The sequence below is a fragment of the Lytechinus variegatus genome, chromosome 11 (assembly GCF_018143015.1).
Source record: "Lytechinus variegatus isolate NC3 chromosome 11, Lvar_3.0, whole genome shotgun sequence".
NCBI classification, from domain to species: domain Eukaryota; kingdom Metazoa; phylum Echinodermata; class Echinoidea; order Temnopleuroida; family Toxopneustidae; genus Lytechinus; species Lytechinus variegatus.
In genome coordinates, this window is record NC_054750.1 from 29,163,322 (window position 1) to 29,190,434 (window position 27,113).

The 27,113-nt window shown below is 35.0% G+C and overlaps 1 protein-coding gene across 1 annotated transcript in view; it reads right to left on the reverse strand.

Annotated features, from left to right (window-relative positions):
- LOC121423515 (protein crumbs-like) overlaps window positions 1-27,113 on the reverse strand; it is a 61,586-nt gene that overhangs the window by 22,239 nt on the left and 12,234 nt on the right. Inside the window, exons 3-4 of the mRNA XM_041618866.1 lie at window positions 13,863-14,045; window positions 6,637-6,738 (exon numbers count right to left, since the gene is read on the reverse strand). Coding sequence (XP_041474800.1) covers window positions 6,637-6,738; window positions 13,863-14,045 — 285 coding nt within the window. The remainder of the gene's footprint in view (window positions 1-6,636; window positions 6,739-13,862; window positions 14,046-27,113) is intronic.

Sequence of the window (27,113 nt, forward strand, 5' to 3'; positions counted from 1 at the left end):
TACAGTGCCCTACATTGTGAGTAACAGTGTGAAATAAACTTTACTGAGCATTAACGTGATGGTCAACCATGTGAACACGCTTTGAAACGTCACACCGTCGAGGTGTCCACATGCGAAATTATATTTACACTGTTAAGGTTGTGCATTTTATAGTGTGTAAAGTGTGAATATTTTCACTTTGTCCACTATGTGTACACACTGTGTAACACTGTGTTCATGTGCCCGCGCCACAGGCTGGAGGGGGGGGTAAACTTAAGTGAAAAAAACAACAATCCAAATGAGAAAAATAATGAATTCAGTGGGTTGGCTGGTATAACAAATTAACAAATTAAAAAGTATAGAGAAGCAGGAACGAGGGAGAAGAGAGTGAAATACAGAAAATAAAGCAACGAAGAAAAATCATTAATCATGATGAAAACTACATGAATATTCTGTATAAGACACAAATACATTATCTTGCTATAAGATTTAACACAATTATTATTAGTTTATGCGACTTTCGGGTCGCAGAATGTTTTTTTTTTATAATCTAAAATTTGTAATCAATCACTTTGACATACCCTCGACTCTTGCATTCTAATTCAATTTTCTAAATTGCTTTCCATTATATCTATTCAGAGGATATATTTGAAGAGTGGTACTTCGTATTTTTACAGCTAAACACAATTTAGTTTATCAAGGTTGATACAGCAGCGGTAGGGAGGTGTTAGCCAAATTGTCTTTAGATATTTTAATTTTAATCTCCTTTTTTATTTTTTATACGAGAAGAGATGCAGTGAAACTCCTGACGCCTTCGTATTCCGATAATGAGCTTTTACATCAAGGCTTGAAATCGAATACATTATATAATTTGTTCTGATTATTTGTTACATGACTACGCTTTTCTCTTGTCATTTTAAAAAAAAGTAGGTGAAGGCGGGGTAAGTTGAGCCACCACCCCCAGGCCGATAATGAATGAGTCAGACATTGTGGTGGTGTCATGTGTAGATGACCCATAGCATAACCCTTAACCCAACCACTTTGTTTCCAACTTTGAAACAAAAAGTGCTTTTTTAGAGGGAAAAATATAAATTTCAGCCAAAAAAAGTAAAAAAGGGTGTAAAATAGATAAGTGCTTTTTTACCCACACACGTCTTTAAATATATTATAGAAATAAGAACAATATTGTTAGTCCAGGTATGGATTCCCATTGTTGTCATAGTCTTTTACATGATGACATGATGAATGCATGAGAAATGTGTGGATGTGAAAATATTGCAATAAGTTTGGACTGGGGTAATTTAAGCAAAATCAACATGGGGCAAGTTGAGCCATGGCAATTCTATGGTGATGTATAATAAAATATTCAAAAAATGTAAAAAGCCATTATTATGCAGGCAAAAGGATGTCCCGCCCTTCCTAAACCCTTCCGCATCTTCCGGAAACCATCCTCGATCAGGTCAGCTTCAGGAACGTGCGGATTGGAATAAAAAGGCAAGCGGACTGTTTCAGGAACGTGCGGATTGGAATAAGATAGCAAGCGGAGTGATTCGGGAACGCGCGGACAGGAATAAGAGGGCAAGTAGAACGTATCAATAATGTGTGGATCCAATGCACATATGTATGGAACGAGTACACAAGTAGCAAAAGACATTTGTGATCAGTTCACTAGAGGGGCAACGGGACATGTTACAAGAAAATAACATTACAAAAAGTAACGAAGAACGGGGTCAAGGTGCCTAATTAGTATATCACTAAACAAACCTAAAATTTATATTTCAAGAGTGTTCTAAACATATCCTGTGAGCGCGAAGCGCGAACTGATTTTTTTAAGGGAGGGGGGGGCGTTACAAACTTTGAGAACTATTTCAAGCATTTCCTACTGATTCTAAAGTGGACATTTCAAATGTTTCTTGCACTTGTTAACCTGGTAGTGATGCGAGCAGGTATACTGAACAAAAAGACGTTTCAAGCAACGTTTAATTATGAACTAGATTATTTTAATGTACTCGACTGAAAATATGACCGTTTAGGCAGCGCTTGACTTTACGAATAGGACAAATATCTCAAAAATAAATAATGGAGGCATAGATTTCAAACTAAAATTAAAGTTTATATTCTAAATGCATTTTAAGCACTTATTTGATCATGAATGAGATACGCACATTATGTAATCAATAAAAATAATAATAAAATCGTAATGATAGCTAGTTTTTATATATCACAGTTCTTAGAATGACTCAAAGCACCTTATACCATATTATTACATCAGTCATTCATTTCAATCCCGAATGAAAAGTGCACAATTTCCACTCCTTGGAAGCATTTCTTGCATTCATCGCAGCCTCCAAATGGCGCTGGCAAATTCAAACATATATTAACATTCGCTTCCTACCGGGTACCCATTTTGCACCTGGGTGGAGAGTGGCAAAGTGTCAATTTCGCCTTGCCAAAGGATGCTATATAGACCGCAGTGGAATCGAACACACGACCCTCTGTTTAGAAGGCGAGAGTCAGAACCACTACACCACAGCTTTCACAAAAACGAATAGACCTTAGTAAAAAAAAAAATCTTGCATAGGACATGTTTCTCATAAACATAAAATGTGAGCGCGAAGCGCGAGATTATTTCTTTTAAACATGAAGCACTAAGAACAAAACCTGTATTTCTTGTAAAATGATCAGGGTGCACAACCTTCTAAATAAACTATTAGAAGTATGAAGAGCGAAATGAACTATTTATTTTTACAAATTGACCTAGCTGAAACGCTGAAAGGTTTACTATTTGAAAATTCTCCCTTCTTCCCAATTTATTCAATCCTCTTCTTCTTCTTCTCCCCTCTTCTTTCCTTTATTTCTTTTCCCCCCTTTTTGCGCAGCCGATAGGGCGTTGCGATCGCATCGTCATCCTGTATTTGTCCATTTACATTCGTTTCCTAGTTTATTTAATGGGTACAAGAGGAGGCCACGGCGATTAGACACTGAATTTACAATTCGACCAAAAGTTTAAACCAATATTTTTTTATCTTACACACTTATAATCTTAGCCAATTTTCTGTTCATTATCACGACTATTTGTTTTTCTTGTATTCTCTTTCACCTCTTTTTTCATCTCCTTTGTTTATTCCTACTTCCTTTTATTTTGTCGTTATCTCTCTTAAATACTGGGAAGGGTAAGCCTGCAGCATGGGCTGGAGGGTCGTATAAGCTCGGCATTTGCCCCTCTCTGTTTTTTCTTTTCCACCATATCATTCTGTAAGTTTCCCTCCCCTTCCCCCCAAAAAAAACTTCCCCCTTCACTTATTTATCTTCTGTTTGCATTTTTAAGGGGGAGGCAATGCCATCTCGCACCTCAGTTCGCATGCGCCTGTCAAATGCAAGGTTATGTTGCATCCTAGCTTCCGATTTTCTTCCTCTTTTGTCTATATTCATTTGTGGAAAACTTATTACAAAGTGATGTTACAAATAGAGCTCCGACTTTCATATGAACATATGTAGTCCTATATTCAAAGTTACCTTAGTAAAAAAGAAAGATTCGTGATAACTTGATACCATGTATAAAAATGCACAAAATATGCTTTCACCATATCAAAAGTGAATGCAACATCATACACTAAAATACATACTTTACGTTATTCTCAGTCCCCGTTTTAATTTCCACCCCTCTCTATTCCCCCTTTTAATCATCTTTCATTCATTTTTTAAAGATTTTAATTCATCTTTGTTTTTTACCTCCCTTTATTTCTCCTACCCATTTCTCTCAAGTTTTCCATTCCTTTTCGTCCCCTTCCCTTATATTATTTTAATTGCTTTGGGGGGGCGAGGGGGAACTGCCTCACCTCCCCCCCACCCCCACCTCAAAAAAAGAGCGGGGAGAGGGGAAAGGGAGAGAATAAAGAGAGAGAGAGGAAGATGGGAAAAGAAGAGAAAAAAGAGTAAGAGGGAAAAGAAAAAAAGAAAAGAAAGGAGAAAGGAAAATGGAGAAAAGGAAGAAGAAAAAAGAGGAAGGAAGAGAATACTATTTAAAAAGAGAGGAAGAAGGGAAGAAAGATCAGAAAAGAGAGAGAGGGGGAAAAAGAGGAGAAAAAAGAGAAAAGAGAGAGGAAAATAGAGAAAGAAAAGACGGAAAAAGAGAAGAAAAGGGGAAAGAAAAGATGGGGAGAAAAGCAAAGGGGGAAAGGAAGACAAGAAAAAAGAGAAGAGAAGGGGAGAATAAAGAGAAGAAAAAGAGAGAGAGGAGGAATGAAAAGAAGAGAAGACGAAAAGGGGAGAGTAAGAGGGGAAAGAAAAAAATAAACAAAGAAAGAGAAAGAAAGAAAGGGGAATGAGGATAAGAGAAAAAAAAGAAAAGGAGATGGGAAACGAAAGAGGGAGATGTTGATCCGGACGTCGATTTGATGTTCGAACTAGGCAGCGCCAAAACGACGTTCGAAATATGGGGAGCCGAACTGATGTTTGAACTGGGAGGGGGGCGATAAATTGATTTTCGAACTATGGGAGCGCCGAATTGATGTTCGATCTAGCGGGGCACCAAATTGATGTTTTAACTAGGGGAGCGCTAATTTGAATTTTGACCATAATGCGACAAAATACATGTTTCAGAGGAGGGGGGGGGGGCAAAGTTTGTTCAACCGAGGGTGCAAAATTGACCTTGAACTTAGGGGGGTTAATGCGAATTTATTTTCGACCGGGGTGCAACATTGCTCGTATTGCCGGTTTAGAGTGAAATATGCCCAAAAAGCTTTAATAGATGCGGCTGACTTAAAATATCCCGTTTTTACGATAATAGACAAAAACAATGTTTTCGAGTTTTAAGTCTGTTTAGCGAGACTGATATCCTGTTTAGGGTCACAAAAAAGGGTTATTATCAAATTCAGCTCGGGGTACGCGCTCGCAATATTTGATTAGTGAGGTATGCATCCTCTGCGTCAATCCCACATGTAAGTGTTAGTGTTTTTCAAGTCAACATACATAGGCCGATCCAAGGGGCAAATATTTTGCCCCCCCCCCCATGGTGGCGCAAAAATGGGGGATAAGAAACAGGAAAAAGAAGAGAAAAAGACAAGCAACTAGAATAGGAATGATACCTTGAAAGAGTCCTTCTTAAGTCAGTGTATAAAATAATTGAGCTCGCGCTTCGCGCTGTAATTATTGTTTAGTTATATACGCACCCAACCTCACAGTTTTCTTTATGCTAACTAGAAGCATAAGCTGAAAATATTTGATATTCTAACTCGACAACTGACAATGTATTTGTCATTTCATCATTATAAAATTTTTCAGCTAGCGTTTCGTGCTCGCATTAAATTATTAATTGATATGCATCGTGTTCATCATAACAACTATTTAAGTACACATCCCTTGATGTTACAATATAGTGTTTTGACCCACGTGATAAAAATTTGACCTACGATGTATTACTTTTTGTAAGCGTGTAGAAAGAACTTTAGAGCATATTTTGACATCAACATTAATCAATGAAATAGGTCAATAGTTTTTCAAAAATCTTTTATCCTTGTTTGGTTTAAGCATTAACGTAACAGGAAACCTACTAGACACTCTGTTTTTGACTTGAGGATAATTCGGATTTTATAAAAGAATAATTTAATGCCGCTACCAGAGGGCCAGACAAAATGTCCCAAAATCTCACATAAAATTATTTTATGAGTCCGTCATTACCTGGTGATTTTCCGACTGGCATTGCTTTAACTGCTGCCTGACATTCGTCAATTGTTAACAGACCTTCATAGCTATCCCGGGATTCTTCATCCAAACATTTAATTTCATTTTACAAAAAAGATCTGGCATTAGAATCGTCCAACTCAACATGCTGTTTCAAATACAGTGATTTATAAGAATGTTTCATTTCTTTAAGAATAGTATTTTCAACTTCTAGAACTTCATTTTGTCCTTCTAGCTTACGAATGGTAGATTTGTTTTGATGATGTTTTTCAAGAGACAAAAACTATTTTAGTAAACATAATTTTAGTAACAGAGACTTCAAGTGATTTTTAGAAACCATGTCATTACTTTTGGTAGATTATATGACTGACTATCCTTGTCTAAAAACAAAATAAAAGAAAAAATGAAACAAATGAGATAAGGCAGTATGCTATCTAATCATGGAAATCTATGTGTGTGCCATGTCAACTTCCTGTAGTGGAAACACAAACAAGTCAACATTAAAAGTCCGTGCCATGACTTGCAGTGGATTGTGTGAAGGATTTTGATCACATGCCTCATTTCTTCCTTTCCGTATTGGCTTAATCTGCATAGTAACTGTATGTGTGTGTGGGGAGGGGGGATGTAGGCTATCAGAGTCTATTTCTGACACACGGAAATGCAGGCCTACTCGGTTTTAAATCTTATTTTTTAAGTACAATATGATTTTTAATACGTACAATGTATTCTTAACCATGCACTTTTTAACTTGACAAATAAACCAAGATTTTTCACCAAAAAAAAAGAGAAACTTGGAGGAGAGGGACACACCGGTGTGTGGGGGTGGGGTGTGTTTGTGTTATAGAACAAATCTTAGAGTATCTACCAACATCACATTTGTTTTTCTTTACATATTGATATTTCTGGAAAATCCAATGTAGGGGGAGGTTATTCATAGGATGAAATTATTTGTATGCTACGAGTTGACATTATTACCTTGACATCGTTTGCCAGTAAAGCTAAAGAGACAGTGACACTCATATCCATCATTGGTCTCATTACAGGTACCTCCGTGTAGACAAGGGTTAGACAAGCAAGCTGTGGGAGGAATAGTCAAAGGTTACTGCTCTATTAATGTATTCCAACAATATATGGGAGGTTCTGTTAAAATCAAACGTTTCTGGTCGATTGAATGCAATAAAGTCTCATGGAAAGCACTTCCTAATTATATGAGAAATATACATGATTTAGATAAGATTAAGACTTCCCTCAAAGAGTAAATGTTTAACATGTAATGAATTCAGTGCCCCACACTATTTACTTACTTTCCAAGTGGATAGGGACATGCGTAGCTATGTGTTATGCGCTATAAAAGAGCTTAATGTGGATTAACGCCTTGTCAAAGGACGATAGCCCAGGGTGGGATTCGAACACACGACCCTCTGATTACAAGGCGAGAGTCAGAACCGCTACACCACGACGCTTCCATCTTTTTTTATCCAAGATAACCATAGCATTAGAAAGCCCATATTCTACTACTACTACAACTACTACTACTACTACTACTACTATACTACACTACTACTACTACTACTACTATTATTATTATTATTGTGCTCAGTTAGTTGATTGAATAAACACGCACTCAATGATATTAGACCTAAATGTATGTTCGAAACTTCTTTATGACTGGCAACACTATCGCTTCAGTCTTTGAAATGCTAAAAATTGAAAATGAAATGACAGCTCATCTGTAGAGGGAAAATGAAATAGGTCATGATCATATTTCAAGCCTTGCATGCTAAGCTATAATAATCACACCAAGGTCTGACAATATAATCATTTATGCATGACTAATCACGAATTGGAATTATGTGCAAAACAAAAGCCAAACTTCGTAATTCATTTTTTTTAACAGCTACAAACGAAGTATGAAAAAAATCATTTAATTTTGACCTTTGCAAAAAGGACAATAAGGCAACAGTAGTCAGGTATCAGTTCGCCTAAAATCGTTTGCGAAGTGCGAAATATGATTGAAATACTCAGAATTGGATATCAGATGAAAACTTATCATATCTAAATCTGCCGTGCGTTACGCTTCAATAAAAATAAAGATTTAAAAACATGCATTTCGTTAGGACATTATTTATTATATTATATAATAGCCAAATAATGACTTTTTTGTTGTTATTTTGTGTTATATGCACTGTAATGTACAAACAATTTTCTGGTACATCGTGTGGTGTGTGTGTGTGTGTACATATAAGAGCTCACATGCAAAAGGGGTTAGGTCAATTTTTCATCAAATTATATTTTTTTGTCTCAATGTATAGACTTTTAGTACCTCGATAAGATGATAATAAAGATAGGTTGAAATTCTCATTGAAAAGTGATCTAAAATGGCAAAGAAAAGTCACTTTTTTCAAAAGGGGTTAGGTCCATTTCAGTTTAGTAGCAAAAGAGGTTAGGTCCACAGAGAATTTTTGGAAAAGAATAATCAAATAAATATGAAGACAGGTAGGTTTCTTTTATACCAAATTTCATGTTCTCATGGTAACGTATCATGAAAAATTAGTTTCCCATGAGAATATTGCAATATGGGAGAATAAAAAAAATATTTCCTTATAGTGGACCTAACCCCTTTTGCAAACAAACTATTCTGAAAAGCTCATTTGTCAGAAGGGGTTAGGTCTATATTGTTCATAACTTTTATTGTTTTCTGTCTTAAAACTTCTAAATTTTTTGTCGTTCTGATGAAAACAAAGAAAATTTGAAATTCATATGGAAACGTGAATAAAAGTGGCTAGGAAAAATCACCTTTTTAATCAAAATAGATTGGATTCATTTCAGTTTACTTGCAAAAGGGGTTAGGTCCACAATAATTATTTTTAAAAGAATACATAGAAAAAACTATCTTGAAAGCTAGACATTATTATCATTCAGAACATAACAAAACAGAAGCATCTTTCTTTATGTTTTGGCAAAATTATTTAGGACTTCAGATAGAAATTAATTGGGGCAAAGTCCTGTATTCTAAACTTAGACAAATAAAAGATAACAAGGTTAGAGAATTTAATGTTAAGCTTCTGCATAAAATACTTCCGTCCCAATCAAATTTATTTAAATGGAGTTTTAAAAATGATGATAAATGTAATCTCTGTTTAATTAAGGGAACAATTATACAAGGGGGATTTGTTGGTAGAAGTATTAAACGAAACATATATAAGAGGGGAATTGACAGTTTCTCAAAAACAAGGGACTATCACATTGATAGAGAAGGAAGGAAAAGATGCGTTATATATTAAATATTATAGACCCATTACGTTATTAAATGTAAATTACAAAATATTATCTAAGGTTTTGGCAAGAAGGATCAAACAGGTTTTAAACAAAATAATTCATTATGATCATGTGGGATACATAAAAGACAGAAATACTGGGGAAGCAGTTGGACTAATAGAGGATACATTATTGTACTCTAGATATTACTTGGAGCAAGGACAAGGATTTTTTTATTGCGGCAGATTTTGAAAAAGCTTTTGACTCTGTTTCTCATCAATATTTATGGAAAGCACTCATTTTTGGTTTTGGGGAGTCATTCTGTTCTTGGGTGAAAATACTATATAATGATATAAGTAGTTGTGTTATGAATATAGGGTATTCCATCGGTTACTTTAATGTAGAAGGGGGGTCAGACAATGTGACCCCTTGTCGCCCTATTTGTTTTTTATTGCAATAGAATTACTGGCACATGAAATAAAAAAAAGACAAAATCATTGAGGAGATAAGTTTTGGGGAGCATGAAATAAGACATGTATTGTATGCCAATGATATGACAATATTTTTGAAAGACATGAGTTCAATAAAAAGGTTGCATTATATTTGTGAAGAATTTGAAAAAGTCAGTGGCTTAAAGGTAAATAAGGACAAGACACACTTTATGTACATGGGTAAGGAAAATGGAAAAACAAATGACCCTGTATATGTATTTGGCAAATATGTTAGGGAGGTTAAAATTTTATGAGTTATCTTTTCAGTTGATTTTAGATTAAAAGATAATCTGAACTATAAAGGAATATTAAGTAAAATAAAAAAAGCTTTTAGGTTGGTGGAAACAACGAGATTTGACTATTATGGGAAGACTACATTTATTGAAAACATATGCATTGAAAAAGTTAAATTGTTTCATCCATCTTTGTTGTCCCCTCATGGGTGTGTATATATAAATTGTGAAATTATATCATTTGATTTTATATGGGGAGGGAAAGATCCTATTAAAAGAAAAATTGTGTATCAGAATTATAATTGTGGTGTGGTTAAAAATTATAAATTTTGAAATATTTGTTAGAACGCAGCGTATAATGTTGGTAAAAAGACTTTTGTATGGAGAAAGAAATCTGGGGTGGAAGTTATTTTTTTATCATTCCCTAAGTTTAGTTGGAGGAAGGTTAATTTTTCTATGTGATTATGAAATGAAAAAAAGATAAAAAGTAAGTTGAAGATTCCAACGTATTATTTGGAAATGCTAGATGCTTGGCAAGAGATCGATAATTAAAGACATTTTAATGGTTCTAAAAATCCAATCATTTTTAATAATAAGAATATTTGTATAGAAAATAGGATGATATTTGATAAAGATTTATTAGAACGAGGGCTAATTAAGGTGGAACATATCATTGACAAGGGACATGTTAAACCAGTCGCATACTTTTTGAACCTTGGTATGGGAAGTGATCATTTGTTTATGGTAGGTGAAATATATCATGCAATTCCAAGTGATTGGAGAAATTATTTAGGTTCGATACATTTTTGTGAGATAGACTTAATTAACTATAATATAAACTTGCTTCTGTTGGGGAGGGAAATTAGCTTTAAGGAGGTACCATCAAGAAAAATATATGATTATTTCATTAAAGAATTGCAAAAGTCATATGATTTACAGATAAGAGACGGACAAAATAATTATAATTATACAGGGAAAGAAATTGGTGAATGTTTTTTAGACCAAGAATGACATTAATTGGGAGACAGAGGGAATTTCAATTTAAGCTATTGCATGGGGCAATTTACACTAATATTAATTTGTTTAGATTTTGATTTGTTGAAGAAGATCTCTGTTCGTACTGTAAACGGGAAACGGAAACATATTCACATATATTTTTGTCTTGCTTAAAGGTTAAACTGATATGGAAAACTTTGATACAGCGATTTGAATTGGATGAAATAAAGGACTTGAATTGGCTGGATATATTTGTTGGTTTGTCAGGCAATACAAATAGAATAAAAAGTTGTAATACTTTAGGTTTTCCCGTCCAATTTCGTCAGAGTTGCATTTTAATTAACTAATAGGTATTCAAAATCGAAGGATTTCCGTAAACCCTCCCCTCTAATGAATGATTTTAATTTATGAAGTATTCAATTTCTGTTGAAATCATTCCTTTAAATTTGATAGAAATTCAATTTAGATCATTTACAACATTCACGACCCAACGTTGTCATTTAATTTCGCACAAACGGAATGGGCGTTCGATTTCGCACCAAATACCATTTTCAATTTCATTTACAGACATATAGATTTGCGCTGTAAACACCCAGATTCAGACAACCTGTTTCTGTGTTTTATTTTTCATATATTCTCTCTTTTTTCAAACTTAATTTCATCTTTTTTTTTTCTTTTTTCTTATCTCACCAATGACATTTATTTTATTTTATGCTTTATATTCTCTCATTTTTCAAACTTAATTTCATCTTTTTTTAATTTCTTTTTTAATCTCTTCAGTGAGATTTAGTTTATTTCATGCTTTATATTCTCTCATTGGCAAACTTAATTTCATCTTTTTTAATTTCTTTTTTCTAATCATTCTTTTCAATGACATTTATTTTATTTCATAACTATTTTGGTTAACTTTCAATTGGTTATAAACCATTGTTTAATTATCTCAAAAAGTGGCTGTATCATGTTCTTCATCTTCTTTTTTCATGTTTACATATTGTTATTTATATCAGGTAGGGACAGGGGTTTGAAACATACATTTGATACATACATGCTTTCTTTTGATCATTCATGAAATTCATCAAAGTCTTTCAGCTTCTTCATCCTTCAATCTGTTGATGAGCCATACAGTATATGGCATATATGTCTGGGAATGGTTGCACCATTGCGTTCACTTAGCTGGTGTAATGGCGTCAATATTCTGCAGAGCAGCCTCTCTAAGGATGTCACCACGCCATTGCTGGAGGTTTACCCCTGCATCCTGAGCTGCCTGTCTGTCTTCAAAACGAAGCTGCCATGCTGGTTATGCCAAAGTCCTCTTGACGCCGGCCTTGAAAGCCGTGTGAGTCATTTCCGTCATGTTGAGGCAAGGGGAATAGGGAGGAAGAAGCTTCGTCTAGATGACGGGGTTAGCTCCATCTGGTAGCTGGGCGCGGACATGAGGTCTTGCGTTATCATATATTATGTAGATAGGGTCGACTGCCAGGAGCATCTGGTCACATTCAGCAACGGTCTCGGCGAGGAATCCCTCAAAGCTCTCTCTGGTCACCGTTCCGAATGCGATTCAGTGGTGGTGGACAAGGCCGATGGCGGAGGAAACCGCGGAGGTCACGTTACAATTGCGACCTCGCTGCAACCAATTGCAACCACCCTCCAGGCCGGAACACCACGTGGAGCTCTCCCGCGTGTACGCCTGGTCCAGAGGTTGTATCATGTTTCATCAATGAAGACACAATGTCCTACGACGCCGTGCTCGAGAAACCACCTGGCATATTCCTGACGCTGGTCAAGAACACAAGGGGTGTTCCTAGCATCTGGGACATCCTCTGCCATTTTCATTGTCCTGGCTATAGTGGATGTAGAGACTACGGGTTTGTTGGGGAGGTTCCGCTCAAGACTCTCCTTCATTTCACGGAGGGTTAGGAGTGGGTTACCATCTATGATATTCTCTAGATGGTTGCGCATATCCATGTCGAGTTTCACATTTCGGGCCCCGCCCCTTGGTAGCTTATGAATCCGTCCCGTGTCAACATACGTCGCCAAAATCGACCTAGCCGTAGATCTATTTATTCCAAGAGTATTGGTAAGTTCTAGGTAATCTTGATGATTATCGAATGCTTCGACCAACCTGGTTCTATCGGTGTTTGAAATGTTCATGTATTCTCCTCGGGCTGCCGCCATACTGTATTCGTCTGTAGGTAGGTATATCGTGGAAGTGGAGCAAAAATAGGGTGTTGCTTCGAGAGCGGTTTGTCAGAGGAATGAGAATTTTTCAATTTGGTAAAGATCCAATGCAAAGTAAATCAAATTTGCATAAGTATTTCAAAACGGGTTGAGAGTACAGGGATCATGTAAAAGCAACAATGAAAAACACTGCCCAGATGCCTTAAACGTTTGCATATTAATTAATTGGTATTCCTTACCACTTGTAAAGACGGTGCCGATACAAATTTAAAAGCATTTCGCGTGCTTTTTTAATTTGATCGCCTTTTTCGCATGTTTAAGGGAGATAATCGAGAAATCGCATGCCTATGAAATTAAATTAAACTTACTGTCTGACAATTTAAATGTTGATCTCATCTGTCATACATATTCATTCCGAATTGAATGATTACTTGGTCAAACCGAATGAACTTATGACGAATTTGGAATGGTAAAATATATATCATCTATATTTAGAAAGGAGGGGGTATAACCAACCATTGACGACATACATAAACTTATTTTAGAATATATTAAGGATCAAGAAAAGAAAATAGCTATTAAAATGGGGAAATTAGGGCGGCACTTGCAAAAATGGGAAACAGTGAAATTATGACAAGGTTAAGTCTGTAAGTCTTGACTTACTTTCAATATATGTAATGCTTTTCCCGTGAGCTTGTTATATTCAAAATTGTTCATCGGATTGTTAATAAAAATGATTTATTTATGATGAGTGTGAGCAGATCTTCTGGACAGTGGTGTGGTGTGTTGTATGTGTGTTGGGGCGGGGTGGGGGGAGCATTTTTATAATAACTGATTTCCTTGTTTTCTTTTAAGATATATAAGATTCATTATTATATTAAGTTAGTGAAAAAAGTAAAAATATGAAATGTAAAGTATTATATGTGATTTGAAATGTTAAATTGTAATGTTATGTAAATAATTGTTCATGCAATCAGAATAAAAACAGTATTAAAAATATATATACGATTGCATATACAACTATATGTTCATGAGCTAGTGGTACCTGGTATGGAGCATACAATATTCAGATCAATTCCTTTCATCTGTTGAGGGATTGCCATAGGATGACCACGTGGTACCTTCTTCTTCACCAGTTGGATGACGTCATCAGAACCTGGTGCTTTAATTGAAGGACAAGAGATCGCCATAGGGCAAGAGACGTCATTATCTATATAATCCGCAAGAACTGCAAGGAATCAAATAAATGAACATCATATTTATAACTTGATTATTGAGTACGCATATATTTTTTTACTTTTAATGATTTTTCATAAATACGTTATTTACATTGCAATTGATTATGTGGGATTTTATTAAAAAAAACACATAGGTTGTTACACATTGATGCATTGACAACCCTTTACAATATTTTATTTTGACCTTTTCATTTCCACTTTATGCGCTATCAGCCAAGGAAAAATTGCATTAATGTGAGTGAAATGACGCCCACCTAACAAGGCACATAAGTTGCTGATAATACTAATAAAAAAGTGATAATGATGATAATAATAGTAATAATAATAGCAATGATATTAATAATAGTAATAATAATGGCTTTATGATAAATAATGATAATAATAGTAATTAAAATGATTTTGCTTATAATGCTAAAATATATAACAATAATAAGAATCATAAAGAAAGTAGATAATACACATATAAATATAGCTAATCATATCCTTCAACACTTGTGTCAAACAATAAAGTATAAACTAAGAAATAATAATTGAAGAGCGTTGGGCACTGATATCATTATAAAAAATAATAATAAAAAATAACAAAAAGTAAAGTTTATTTTTCATATTTTTTAAACTGTTAGATGATACGTTACAACATGTCATAAATGGTTTTGAGTTTACAGCACAGTTTGGACAATTATATTGTCTACAATTTTAGTTTTGTTAAGAATGGTTCTTCTATTATCGGGAGACAAAAAACGGGGTATTTTCTTCCAAAAAATATTCTCAAAATGAACTTTCAGAGGTGAGAAGGATAAAATGAAAGTGCTTCACAAGTGGCAAATCATGGCTATGTCCATTATGGGATTCTAGGATTGTCTTACTTTATTGTTGTATTGCATTGTTTATGAATTAATCAAAAACACTCTTGCCAATTATACTGTATCTACCTCTACTCATCCAATTTTAAAATGGTATAACTTTTCTTGATTTACATCCTTGAATGTATTTCTAGTGGTATCCATGTTCGAATGTCCTACCATTAATGTAACTTTCGGTTTATGGAATTATTATTTGAATAAGGCTTACGTGTCCTTGTACGTATAGTGTGGTACGGTATGTCACTGGCACAGTTCCCGTAGGACTTTTGTGCCGATATTGGTTCTTGGTTGTTTGGGCTTCAATAGAGTTCCTTTAGACCAAAAATGATGGGGTTCAAATTTTCAGACCCCTCCTGACCTTCGTCAGGATCCTTTTTGGCGCCTTATTGGCCTGTACAAAGCCCAATAGGATAATCCATAGTTTTCAACCTTATATCTCACTTTCCTTCGACAATTTTATTTTCAAGTTGTCTGAGGTGTATAAGAATGAATATTTGATGATTTTGTGATGGCTCAGTTTTTTCACTTTTACCATATGGGGGCGGACTTTACGAAAAATGCCCCAAAATTGTAAATATTAGCCCTAAATGTCCTCCCCCCGCATTAGAATTAAGACAAAAGGATTACAAAATGAAATGAATATATTTTGTTATTCAATCCAATAACAGAGCAATATATCACATGTAATTTATATCATTATTGTTGGTCAATTGATGTAAGAATCAACCCCATTTCAAGATTTTATGCAGTGAAAATCTTACTACAACTAAATGGCGCCATAACTTATGATAAGGACTTCCCTTCAAAAATATCGAATTCTAGGCACTGTAATTTTATAAATGAATTTGAAAGCTGGCACATTTCAATAGCAATTATTTTCAATGCCATTTCATAGTATGGGCATTTAATTTGTTTTGATTCTACGGGCGTACTATTCATTTTTTTCCTTACTTAATGTTCAAGTCCACCCCAGAAAAATGTTTATTAGAATAAACAGAAAAAAATCAGTTCAGTTCAGTTCAATTCAGTTCAGTTCAATTCATTTATTTCCAAATAAAAATCACAATATAAAAATTCATAAAATACATAATTGAGCAAATGTAAACCAATGTATACAATAAGTCAACATTTAAACAGAGGAAATAGGGAAATTATAAAAACCCCAAAGTAGAGTTTGTCAAGATAACCTCCCACAAAGAAATTAGACAAAATATAATTGACAAAGTAAAATATAAGAAACTTATTTGCCCACAATAAAACACAAGATCAAAAAGAAAAACACAAAACAAACCATACAAACCCTACACAAAGGTAAAAGGTGGAAAATAAATCTACACAAGTTGAAGACTGATTAAATGCTCCTTTATACTTATTTTAAATGCATTATAATTCTTTATTGATGTTATATCACTTGGCAAGTCATTCCAAACTGTTGGTGCTTTATGACTGAATGAAAATAGCAGATAGGATTTTTCGACTGCCCATAAATGATATTTATTTTTATTCCTTGTATTATAGTTATGTACCGACATATTTAATGAAAGCATATTATTAAGTAAACAAGGTAAAATCCCAATTTTATGTTTGAACAGTAAAATCAAGATGCAATATCTATTCAACTGATAAATGTTAAGAATTTTGAGTGATTTGAACAGGGGTCTACTATGGGCATAGTATGAATTCAAAGAACATATTCTAACAGCCCTCTTTTGTAATAAAAAAAGGGACTTCAACTTAGATTTGTAAGTGTTTGCCCAAACAGCATTACAGTAAGTCAAAAATGGTAAAATAAATGTATTGTAAAGCAATCTCAATATATTTTTAGGTAATACTGTTCGCAGTTTACCAATGATACCAACACCCTTTGACACTTTGTTTGCAATATACATAATGTGATCAGTCCATGACATGTTTTCATTGATAAAAATACCTAAAAATTTAACAGAGTGGACTCTCTGGATAATCTTGCCGTTCATTGTTATCTTTAGTTGTTCAGAAATATTTGTATGAAATTTAGATTTTTTGATATGAAAGTACATTAAATTAGACTTTTCAGCATTCAATGATAATCTGTTACAATTAAACCAGTATGAAACATTGATTAATTTGTCATTTAAATTGTTTATTGATAAGTAATTTTTTGTTGAGTAAAGAATGTTGGTATCATCGGCAAACAAAATAAATTTCAACTCATCTGAGCAATTAGGAAGATCGTTAATAAATAGTAAAAACAACAGGGGGCCGAGGATTGAGCCCTGCGGCACGCCACATGTTACGTTTAGTGAATCGGATAATGTATTTTGATACAGTACATGTTGTCTTCTACCATAAAGATAATTCTCAAACCAAGATAAAGATAATCCTCTGATTCCATAAAACTTAAGCTTGTGTAATAAAATTGAAAAATCAATAGAGTCAAAGGCCTTTGTTAAATCCAAGAAAACTCCAATAGTATGCTCTTTTTTACTAAAAGAACGGGTAACAAAATCATATAAATCAATTAAAGCCATTTCAGGAGAAAGATGCTTCAAGAAACCATATTGACAATGAGTAAATAGTGACTGAGAGGAAATAAAATCATATGTCCTGTTATAGACAATTTTTTCCAAAATTTTTGAGAAGAAAGGGAGAATTGATATTGGTCGGTAATTTGCTATATTATGAATATCATTTTTCTTATGTATGGGTACTACTTTAGCTATTTTTAATTTCTGTGGAAAAACACCAGATATCAAAGATGAGTTAAAAATATGACATAATGGTTTTGAAATTACATGGATAACATTTTTTAATACTCTAGGATTCATATCATCTATTCCACAACTATTTGTAGCCTTTAACTTTTTTACAATATCTACAATTTCACTCTCAGTAACCGGCTTGAAATAAAGAGATTTTGAACAAGGTATCGGCAAGAATTTGGCAAAGTCATTATCAGTATTGGGTAATGATTTACTTATTTCCTGTCCAATATTCACAAAAAAATTGTTAAAGTGGTTAGAAATAGTTTTGGGATCATGAATTTCTTGACCATTGAATGAAATATATGAAGGAAGTCTTTTTTTAGACTTGCCAAGGACATCATTTATTACTTCCCATGTCTTTTTTATGTTTCCTTGAGCAATTTTAAATTTAAACTTATAATAATTCTTTTTTGCTGAATTCAAAATTCTGTTAACTCTATTTCGTACTTTATTATATTTTCTCTTGTTAAAGTTATTACGATTCTTAACATATTGCTTATAAAGTCTGTTTCTCTTGTCAATTTGATGCAAAATACTACAAGTAATCCAAGGTTTTTTAATTTTACTTTTCCTTGGTTTATTCTTTTTCATTATAAAAGCTTCATTATACAATGATAAAAACAAATCTGAAAATCTATTGTAAGCTTCATCAGTATGGGAACAATCAATCACCTCAGCCCACTTGACACTACATAATGATTTCTTAAAAGACTCGATAGCCACATCATTAATAATCCGGCTGTGGCATAAAGGTTCAACTTGAGTACAATGTTTTTGTTTGGAGATTTGGAACACTGGAAAATGATCAGAGATATCACTATATATTAAGCCAGAGGAAATGTTTATATCAAAATGGTTCGTAAAAATATTATCAATCAATGAGAAAGATGTAGGTGTAATTCTTGTAGGCTTGTCAATAAGAGGAATCATATAATTAGCATGCATAACACTCAAGAAATTATTAACTGAATTATTAGAAGTTTTCATAATATTCACATTAAAATCACCCATGATATAATTTATTTTGTTCTCACAATTCATTTTATCCAAACATTTATCAATTTCTTCAGTAAATTCCTTAATGTTAGATTGAGGTTTCCTATATATAATTCCAACTAAAATGTTTTTTTGTTTCTGACATAAGATTTCAATGAATAGAGACTCATAGTTGGCAGTAGAATAAAATAGATCAGTTCGTATTTTGAAATTATACATGTTAGATATCAAAAGACCAACTCCACCTCCTCGACCTTGAATTCGATCAGAATGTATGAATGTATACCCATCTACGGAAAATAACATAGGGGTATTATTATGTAACCAGGTTTCAGAAAAACCATAAATTGAAAATTGAAAAGGAATATGAGACATGAAATCAGATATTGCATCAAAATTCTTGTTTAAACTTCGTGAATTAAAATGAAGAATACTAAATGTATCAGTTTGATTTTCATATATTGAAGAAAATTCATCAACAAAATAATATTTACAATCTAACTGGAAATCTTGAATAATCTTGAATAACGCTGAAAATTTCATCAAAATCGGATGTAAAATAAGAAAGTTATGAAATATTAAAGTTTCGCTAATTTTTCACAAAACAGTGGTATGCACAAATCAGTGACATGCAAATGAGTCGGTTGAAGTTGTCCATCACTCACTAATTCTTTTGTTTTTTTATTAATTGAACTATACAATATTTCTCTTTTTTACAGATTTCACACTAAGGACCAACTTGACTGAACCATAATGGTATTTAACAATGCTCATTCCACATGGTCAGGGAGTAATTAATCGTTGTTTCACTTGACAATGAGGAGAAAATTATAATATTTCATGTAATAAAATACAAAAGAAATAATGAGTAGATGATGTCATCAGTCTTCTCATTTGGATACCGACCTGGATGTACATAAATAACTTTTTGTGAAAGCAAAACAGTTATTTATAAAGCAAAACTTTAAATGTCTTAATTTTCTTATTTACATCCGATTTTGATAAAATCGCCAGTGTTATGCTTGTTGGATTTTTCTCGTTTTATTCAAATCAACTTTTTGTTGGGGTGGCCTTAATTTGGTTTCTATTCAAAAGTTTTTAAGGGTGAAGAAGTGGACTCCTGAGTACAGAAATTCAAGATGGCTTCCAAAGATGGAGTTTAAAATGGCTGTTGATACTTTAAATGGACATAGCACATTTTATATCAACCTGAGATAGATGGAATTGGTGTCTAGACCATGGTTTCAACGATCAAAATTGGGACAAGTTACAAGGGCAGTCAGTGGTGAAATGAAGTTTGAAATTGCTGTTGCTGCTTGAAAAACCGATAATTTTTTTCAATATCCGGGAATATGATTTTTTGTGTGTCTGCCATGGTTAAATTTTACTTACGTTTTACTTTCAAATACAAATGTCATATTAGGGTTTTTTTTATTTGTTAAATCATGTTCCTTAAGTCTAAGATCATGTTATATATATTTATTATGTTTTGCAGTATTTTCGACCTTATCATGTTATATTTATCATTCTTATGTTTTGAAACGGAAAGCAATAAAATCAAAATCAAATCAAATCAAAATGGGTCAGATAATACATTAGAACAAGTTACAAGGAGAGTCGTTGGTGAAGTATGTAAAAGCGACCACACACCTTACGATTGGTCTGCGACCCGACTTTAGAATAAAATGTAGTAGAATTTGATGCTAGTATTGAAAATTTGAATATCTTACTGTGTACTGTTCTAAATCATCGTACGAATACTTATATGTTCAAAACTGGCCTAGTGGATTAGTCTTCTGACTTTGAAACAGATGGTCGTGGGTTCGAATCCCAGCCATGGCACGATTTCCTTCTGCAAGAAATTTATCCACACTGTGCAGGTGAGGTAAAGAAATTTCTTGAATACTTGAGCGCGGAGGCAGCCCATCTAAAGCAGGGGTAATAATAATAGCAGGGGCCGCTGGGAGACCAGTTTTCAGAACTGAAGTGGCTTTCCTAGGTAAATATACCTATATTATTAATATTATCATATTATAACAAGGACAGTCAGTGGTCTATGTCGAAAAATCCAAGATGGCGTCAAGAAATCTGAGTCTGAAGTGACTGTTGTTACTTAAAAATGGATAGGGTTCATTCAAAATCCACCAAAGACATATGATTTTGGTGTCCACTCAATGATTTCATGATTAAAATGATACTTTCGACTGGCTAAAAAGATATGCATTTGTCCATTTTGCCTAAATATCCAAGAAAGTTTTCAAAATGGCATCTAAAACGACTCCTATCACTCAATAATGGTTAGAGTTTATACAATATTCATTTGTGTTGGTGTCTACATGGTAGTATAAAGGGTCATGTAATACATTCGACAAGTAACAAGATATTTAGTTTTCCATTTTGTCAAAAAAATCCATGGTAGATTAAAAATTTCATCAAATGGGTGCTGTTACAGACTCATGAATCAATATCGCATACATTTCAGTGTAGGCACCAAATATTTCTCACAGGTGGATATTGTATGAATGATGTATCCCCTTTTAAGTAACAATAGTCATTTTTAGAACCCATTTTTGGAAGCCAACTTGAATTTAAAGGCAAATTGGATAATCGCAAAATAATTTTAACCAGTCCTTAAGTATTTCAACCCTTGAAATACTATTGTAAACACCAAAATAATATCCCCATTTATATGTTTAATGTTCCATATCCACTTTTAAGTAACAACAGTCATTTAAAGAGAAATGCCAGTAGTTGCAGTAAACACTGATTTCACGAGAAAGTTTGTAAAACCAGGCTTTATTGTAAGCATATCATCGAGGATCTAGATCTGGTACAGTTACATAAACTGATCTTAGTGAAATCTTGAAATTTAAACTGAAAAATGTTCACACTAAAGATAACCAACACAGATGGCACTCGTGGGACAGTGTATTATTATTGCTGGAATAAAGACCCGACGGAAGTGCCCAAATCCGCGCTTATTTTGCTGATTTCTCAGCAATTACACAATTTCTTCCAGAATCCTTTGGCACATAATTTTTATTCATGCAAACAGACACTTAGGTGGTCATTATATTAAATTCTGTAAGAAGTCATTTTGAGATCGTTACCAAAACTGGAATTTATCTTTAAGATCTCACTCTTTTAAAGGAGAATGAAACCGTTGGAACAAGAGAGCTTGTGTGAAAACAGAAAAATCAAAGGAACAGATCAACAAAAATTTGAGAAAATCGGACAAATAATGAGAAAGATCCTCACATTGGCAATGCGACAAAGATGTGTGATGTCACTTGTGAACAACTCTCCCCATTGATTTAGTATATATTTCACTTACTTTTTGTAAATTGCCTCTTTTATCAATCTATCAGTAGATCATGTGTTCTTTCTACAGGAGGGCATGTAATACATCATGGATAAAGAGTTTGTATAACCATTAGAAAAAGCAAAAAGAGACATTTTGAGGGTATTTTATAGTCCATCAAAGGGAAAGTTGTTCACATGTGACATCACATATCCCTGTCGCATTGCCAATGAGAGGATCTCCATAGCATTAATGATTGCAATATTCAAATGCTCATAATTTTCTCATTATTTGTCCGATTTTGCTCAAACTTTCTTTATTCTTATCTTTGATTTTTCTGTTTCGACACAAGCCTACTTGTTCCAAAGGTTTCATTCACTTTAAGCAATCTTGGATTTTTGGACAAACTTGACACCCAGCTAAACCGATGTATGTTTTGATTCATCCAGGAAAGTTAAATATCGATGGAAAAAATAAATCTATTCATCTGGAATTACTTGTTGAAGTAAAGGACAGTTTCACGTCCGATCCGGGACGCTTCTTCAGCTCTTCTGAACTGGCGGGAAATTGTTGTTGCCGATTGGCGCCGAAGCACCGTCGATGTTATTGTCTTGGAGACGTCGAGGAATTTTTCGGATTACATCCTGTAATCCGAAAAATTCCTGTGTGGGAATTCGAAAAGACGTCGAGGAAATTAGCGGAATATCGCAACCATTTGAGGTTTAGTCTACGGTGTTTGCAGTCGGATATTATACCACGCAGTTCACGGATCAAAGCCACTGTCAAAGGATTTCGTGCTCATACCATCATTCATAAAGCAGAGAGATCTTTATTGAACGAACGTATCAGGCAAACAAATTTTACTGTCGACATTTTACACGGAAAACTTGACAAACTAAGGAAACATTTGGTGGAAAGCCTCCCACAGGATGTTTATGAACGCGTGGTAAAGTTCACCGAGAATGCGCAGTTGATCATGGCCGTTCTAAGAGTCGTCAAATCAACAAGTTCGCGAGGTTAGTTGATCGAGAAAACCATTCTACAGCAGTGGACAGGGATAAAAACTGGAGAAATCCTAAGTCCAGTGACATTTTGTTGGAGGAGAACGAAGTTTGGGTGAGAAATCTATCGGACAAACAGCTTAGCAAACCCGAAAAATCTGTGTTAGCTCGCGGTTTAAATTTCGCGGTTGCCCCAGAGGGTATACCGTACGTTGACTACATTACAGCCACCGAGTCCGCGATCAAGAACAATCGTATCAACCAAGATTTTGCCGCGGAAATTCGGGGGAAAGTTACGGCCACTCTCTCGAATGAAAAACTACCACCTCCCAATTTATCGACAGAGGAAACTAGCCGCTCAGTCTTTGACGAAGGACAAGGATATAATCCTCCCTGCAGACAAGGGGAGATGCACAGTGGTTTTGAATAAGACAGATTATGATAGCAAAGTTGGTGTATTGTTACATAACAGTGTTACCCTATGAACATGTAAAGCGAGATCCTTCTTCCAGCTTCAAGAAAAGAGTCATTTAAGTGCTACAACAGTTGGAGAAAGGTGGCTTTATTGACAAATCTACTTACTTTAGTTTGTATCCTGGCAATGACATTCCATCCTTTTATGGTCTACCAAAGATCCACAAGGAGGATATACCTTTGAGACCTATTGTGAGTAGCATTTACCGTATCACGTATAACATTGCCAAGTTTCTTACATTTGTTCTCAGCCCTTTGATGGGTTTATCGGAGCATAACGTACTCAATTCTAAAGACTTCATTGAGAAGGTACGGGACATCAAAGTTGAAGACGATGAATGCATTGCCTCCTTTGATGTGTCCGCTCTTTTCACTAGCGTTCCTCCGAAGGCAGTAGAAACAGTTCGCAAGCGCCTTATTGACGACCCCAATTTAAGCTCAAGAACTAAACTTAGCCCGGATCAACTTTGTCAACTTTTAGAACTCTGTCTTTCCACCACTTACTTCACATATAACGGCAATTTGTACAAACAAAAACAATGATGTGCCATGGGATTTCGCCAGTTCTTGCCAATTTGTACATGGAAGACTTTGAGAAATTTGCCCTGAGTTCTTTTCCCGGCATCCCACCTGCCCACTGGTTTAGATACTTGGGTCAAGATAAAGACTACGGAACTTGATTCTTTTTTCGATCACATCAATAATTGTGACCCGTCTATTAAGTTTAAAGTGGAAAGAGTCAAGGACAACCAACTCGCGTTCTTGGATTGCCTCATTACCATCGAGGAAGACGGTCGCTGAGCTCGTCAGTCTTCAGAAAAGACACCCACACAGATCAATACCTGTTGTTTGACTCTCATCATCCGCTCATCCACAAGTTGGAAGTAGTGAAGACATTGTTCCACAGCATATCGAAAACTTGCATACAGTTTACCGGACATATAAAAACATAGCAGACGACGTTTGCAGACCTCGCGATCATCGTATGACTAGTGGTGCAGAATGTTCCATTGCGGCTTTATGGGGGAAATAGCATTACAGAGGGATAAAACGTCTTCACAAATAATGTTTCAGCGTTGATTCGCAATATCTTATGTCGATTTCATATATTATCCTTACATTTAACATCATTTAAAGTGAAATGAATAAGCAAACTTAAATTTCAGACTTACCAATGCAGTGATCAGCTAGGATGCACCCCCCGTATACATAATGGACCCGTCACAACATTCAGAGACATATCCAATTCAGAGAATAAAATTGATTTTTGTTGGCAAAAATAATGGTATCTGATATATTTATATCCATAGTTCGGACTGACAAGGTATATATATTTATATATTCCTAATAAAACGTTCAGCACTGCAATGGAAAGAGCTAGAAAACCGCTGTGACTCGAACAACACACCGACGTACACAAAAGCTCTGTCCAGCCCCATGTGTTGAATGCACGTCGAGTGTAGGTTTGCTCTTCGGACATCAGTATCACAAAGAAAATCTCCTCTGATTTGATGATAAAAGTGCACTATTTCCTTATTAACCAATCTCCATGGTTCTTTCATGAGTATTTGCCTTATAATGTGCCCTTTATTATAATCTGGGCGGAAATTCTTGATACCATCACCCAACGATGTGACGACGGATGTAATCCACCCGGGTACTATAAAAATGTCCCACTAACCCATTATCCCAATACATATTCCTGACTATGGATGGTTTTAGTGATTTTAATGTAATAAAGTGCCATATTTCCCACCAATTGAATGTAAAAAAAATATGGTCATCTGATAGAAGAAGTTATTAACATTCATTTCAGAAGGGCGGAAATTCTATCTGAATCAACGCTTGTCCTTGATACACATTTGTTTGTGAAAAAGGGGTATGATGCAAGGGAATTCTGCGTGTTATAAGGGTGCGCGCGTGCAGCGAGGACCTTCTGTCCGCTAGTTTTCCATATGGCTTCATACATTCCTTCTTCTGAGATAACCAAGGAGAAGGAACATAAACATCTCCGAGAGGCTCTACGTAAGTGTGGTTACCACGGGTATCGCATAGACAAAGCCCTTCACCAGCGACGCCAACGTGAGAACAACCTTCCTCGACCGACCGAACAGGGGCGTCGCTTCGGTGTCTCTGTCCCCTACGTCAGTGGCCTTTCAGAGAAAACCCGAAGGATCCTGTCTTCTTACCGCATCCCAGTGTATTTCAAACCGACTAACACACTTAGGCAGAATTTGGTTCACCCGAAGGATAAAGTTCCCAAAGACAAGAAAAACTAAATTGTCTATGCTATCCAATGCCAAGAGACAGGTTGCAGCGCTAATTATATTGGTGAAACCAAACAACCCCTCTCCAAGCGGTTGTATCAACATCGCAGATCAGGCGCATCGGGATACGATTATGCCGTATACTCCCACCTGACTACGTCTAAACACAACTTCAAAGATAAAGACGTGCTCATCCTAGACAAGGAACCTAGGTGGTTTGAGAGCGGGGTCTGTGAGGCGGTCTACGTCAACGCAGAGAACCCATCTCTCAACAAAGGAGGAGGATTACGACATAACCTCTCTCGGATTTACAATCCTGTAATCCGAAAAATTCCTCGACGTCTCCAAGACAATAACATCGACGGTGCTTCGGTGCCAATCGGCAACAACGATTTCCCAGTTCAGAAGAGCTGAAGAAGCGTCCCGGATCGGACGTGAAACTGTCCTCTACTTCAACAAGTAAGTCCAGATGAATAGATTTATTTTTTCCATCGATATTTGACACCCAGCTGCTCTTACAACTTGAAACAATGTATTACTTCAAATCCACAATGAAAATTTCTAATGAACTATGTCTACTTTTAAGAACCACAGTCAATATAGACCCTGCATTTTGGAGGCCATATCACATTTTCGACATACCAGACCACTGACTGCCCCTATTAACTTGTCCTAATGTATTATTTTGAACCTTGAAACCAGTGGTTTAGCCACCAAAATGACATCTCCCACTCCGATATGAAATAAATTGTATCCGCTTTAAGTATTAGCAGCCATTTTAAGATTAATTTTTGGAATTCATCTTGGAATTATGGACATACCAGACCACTTACTGCCCTTGTAACTTATCCTTATATATTACTTGACCCTTAAAACCAGTGGTTTAAAGTTAAACATCGAAAATTTTATCACATTTCCCTGGTCGATATGAAGTCAGCCTATGTCTTCTTTAGGTTTTAGCAGCCATTTCAGAATAATTTTTTTGAAGCCATCACGGATTTTTGGACTCACCAGACCACTCACTGTCCTTTTTCAATTTACTACTTCACCCTTAAAATCATTGAATCGAAACCACCAAGTTGCGGATTATTAGCACAAGGCAGCCATTTTTTTGATGCCATCTTTGAATTTCAGGTACCCTGGGGTCCTTATATTCACTTTACCCCGTGTCAACAAATTATTTTGCCTCCTAGACCATGGAGTATGAAACCAATTATGATTCTAGGGTGGATATTGAGTGAGTCATATTCATTAATTTTCAGTGAATGGTGGCCATCTTGGATACTATCTTGAAAATAACCACTTTCCCTGATCATGCTGATGCGGATTTTTGTAGATTTTAGTATAATATTCCTGAGGTCAAATAGTACTAAAAACTGTTGAAAAACAATTTGTTGCAATTTTCCGGGTTA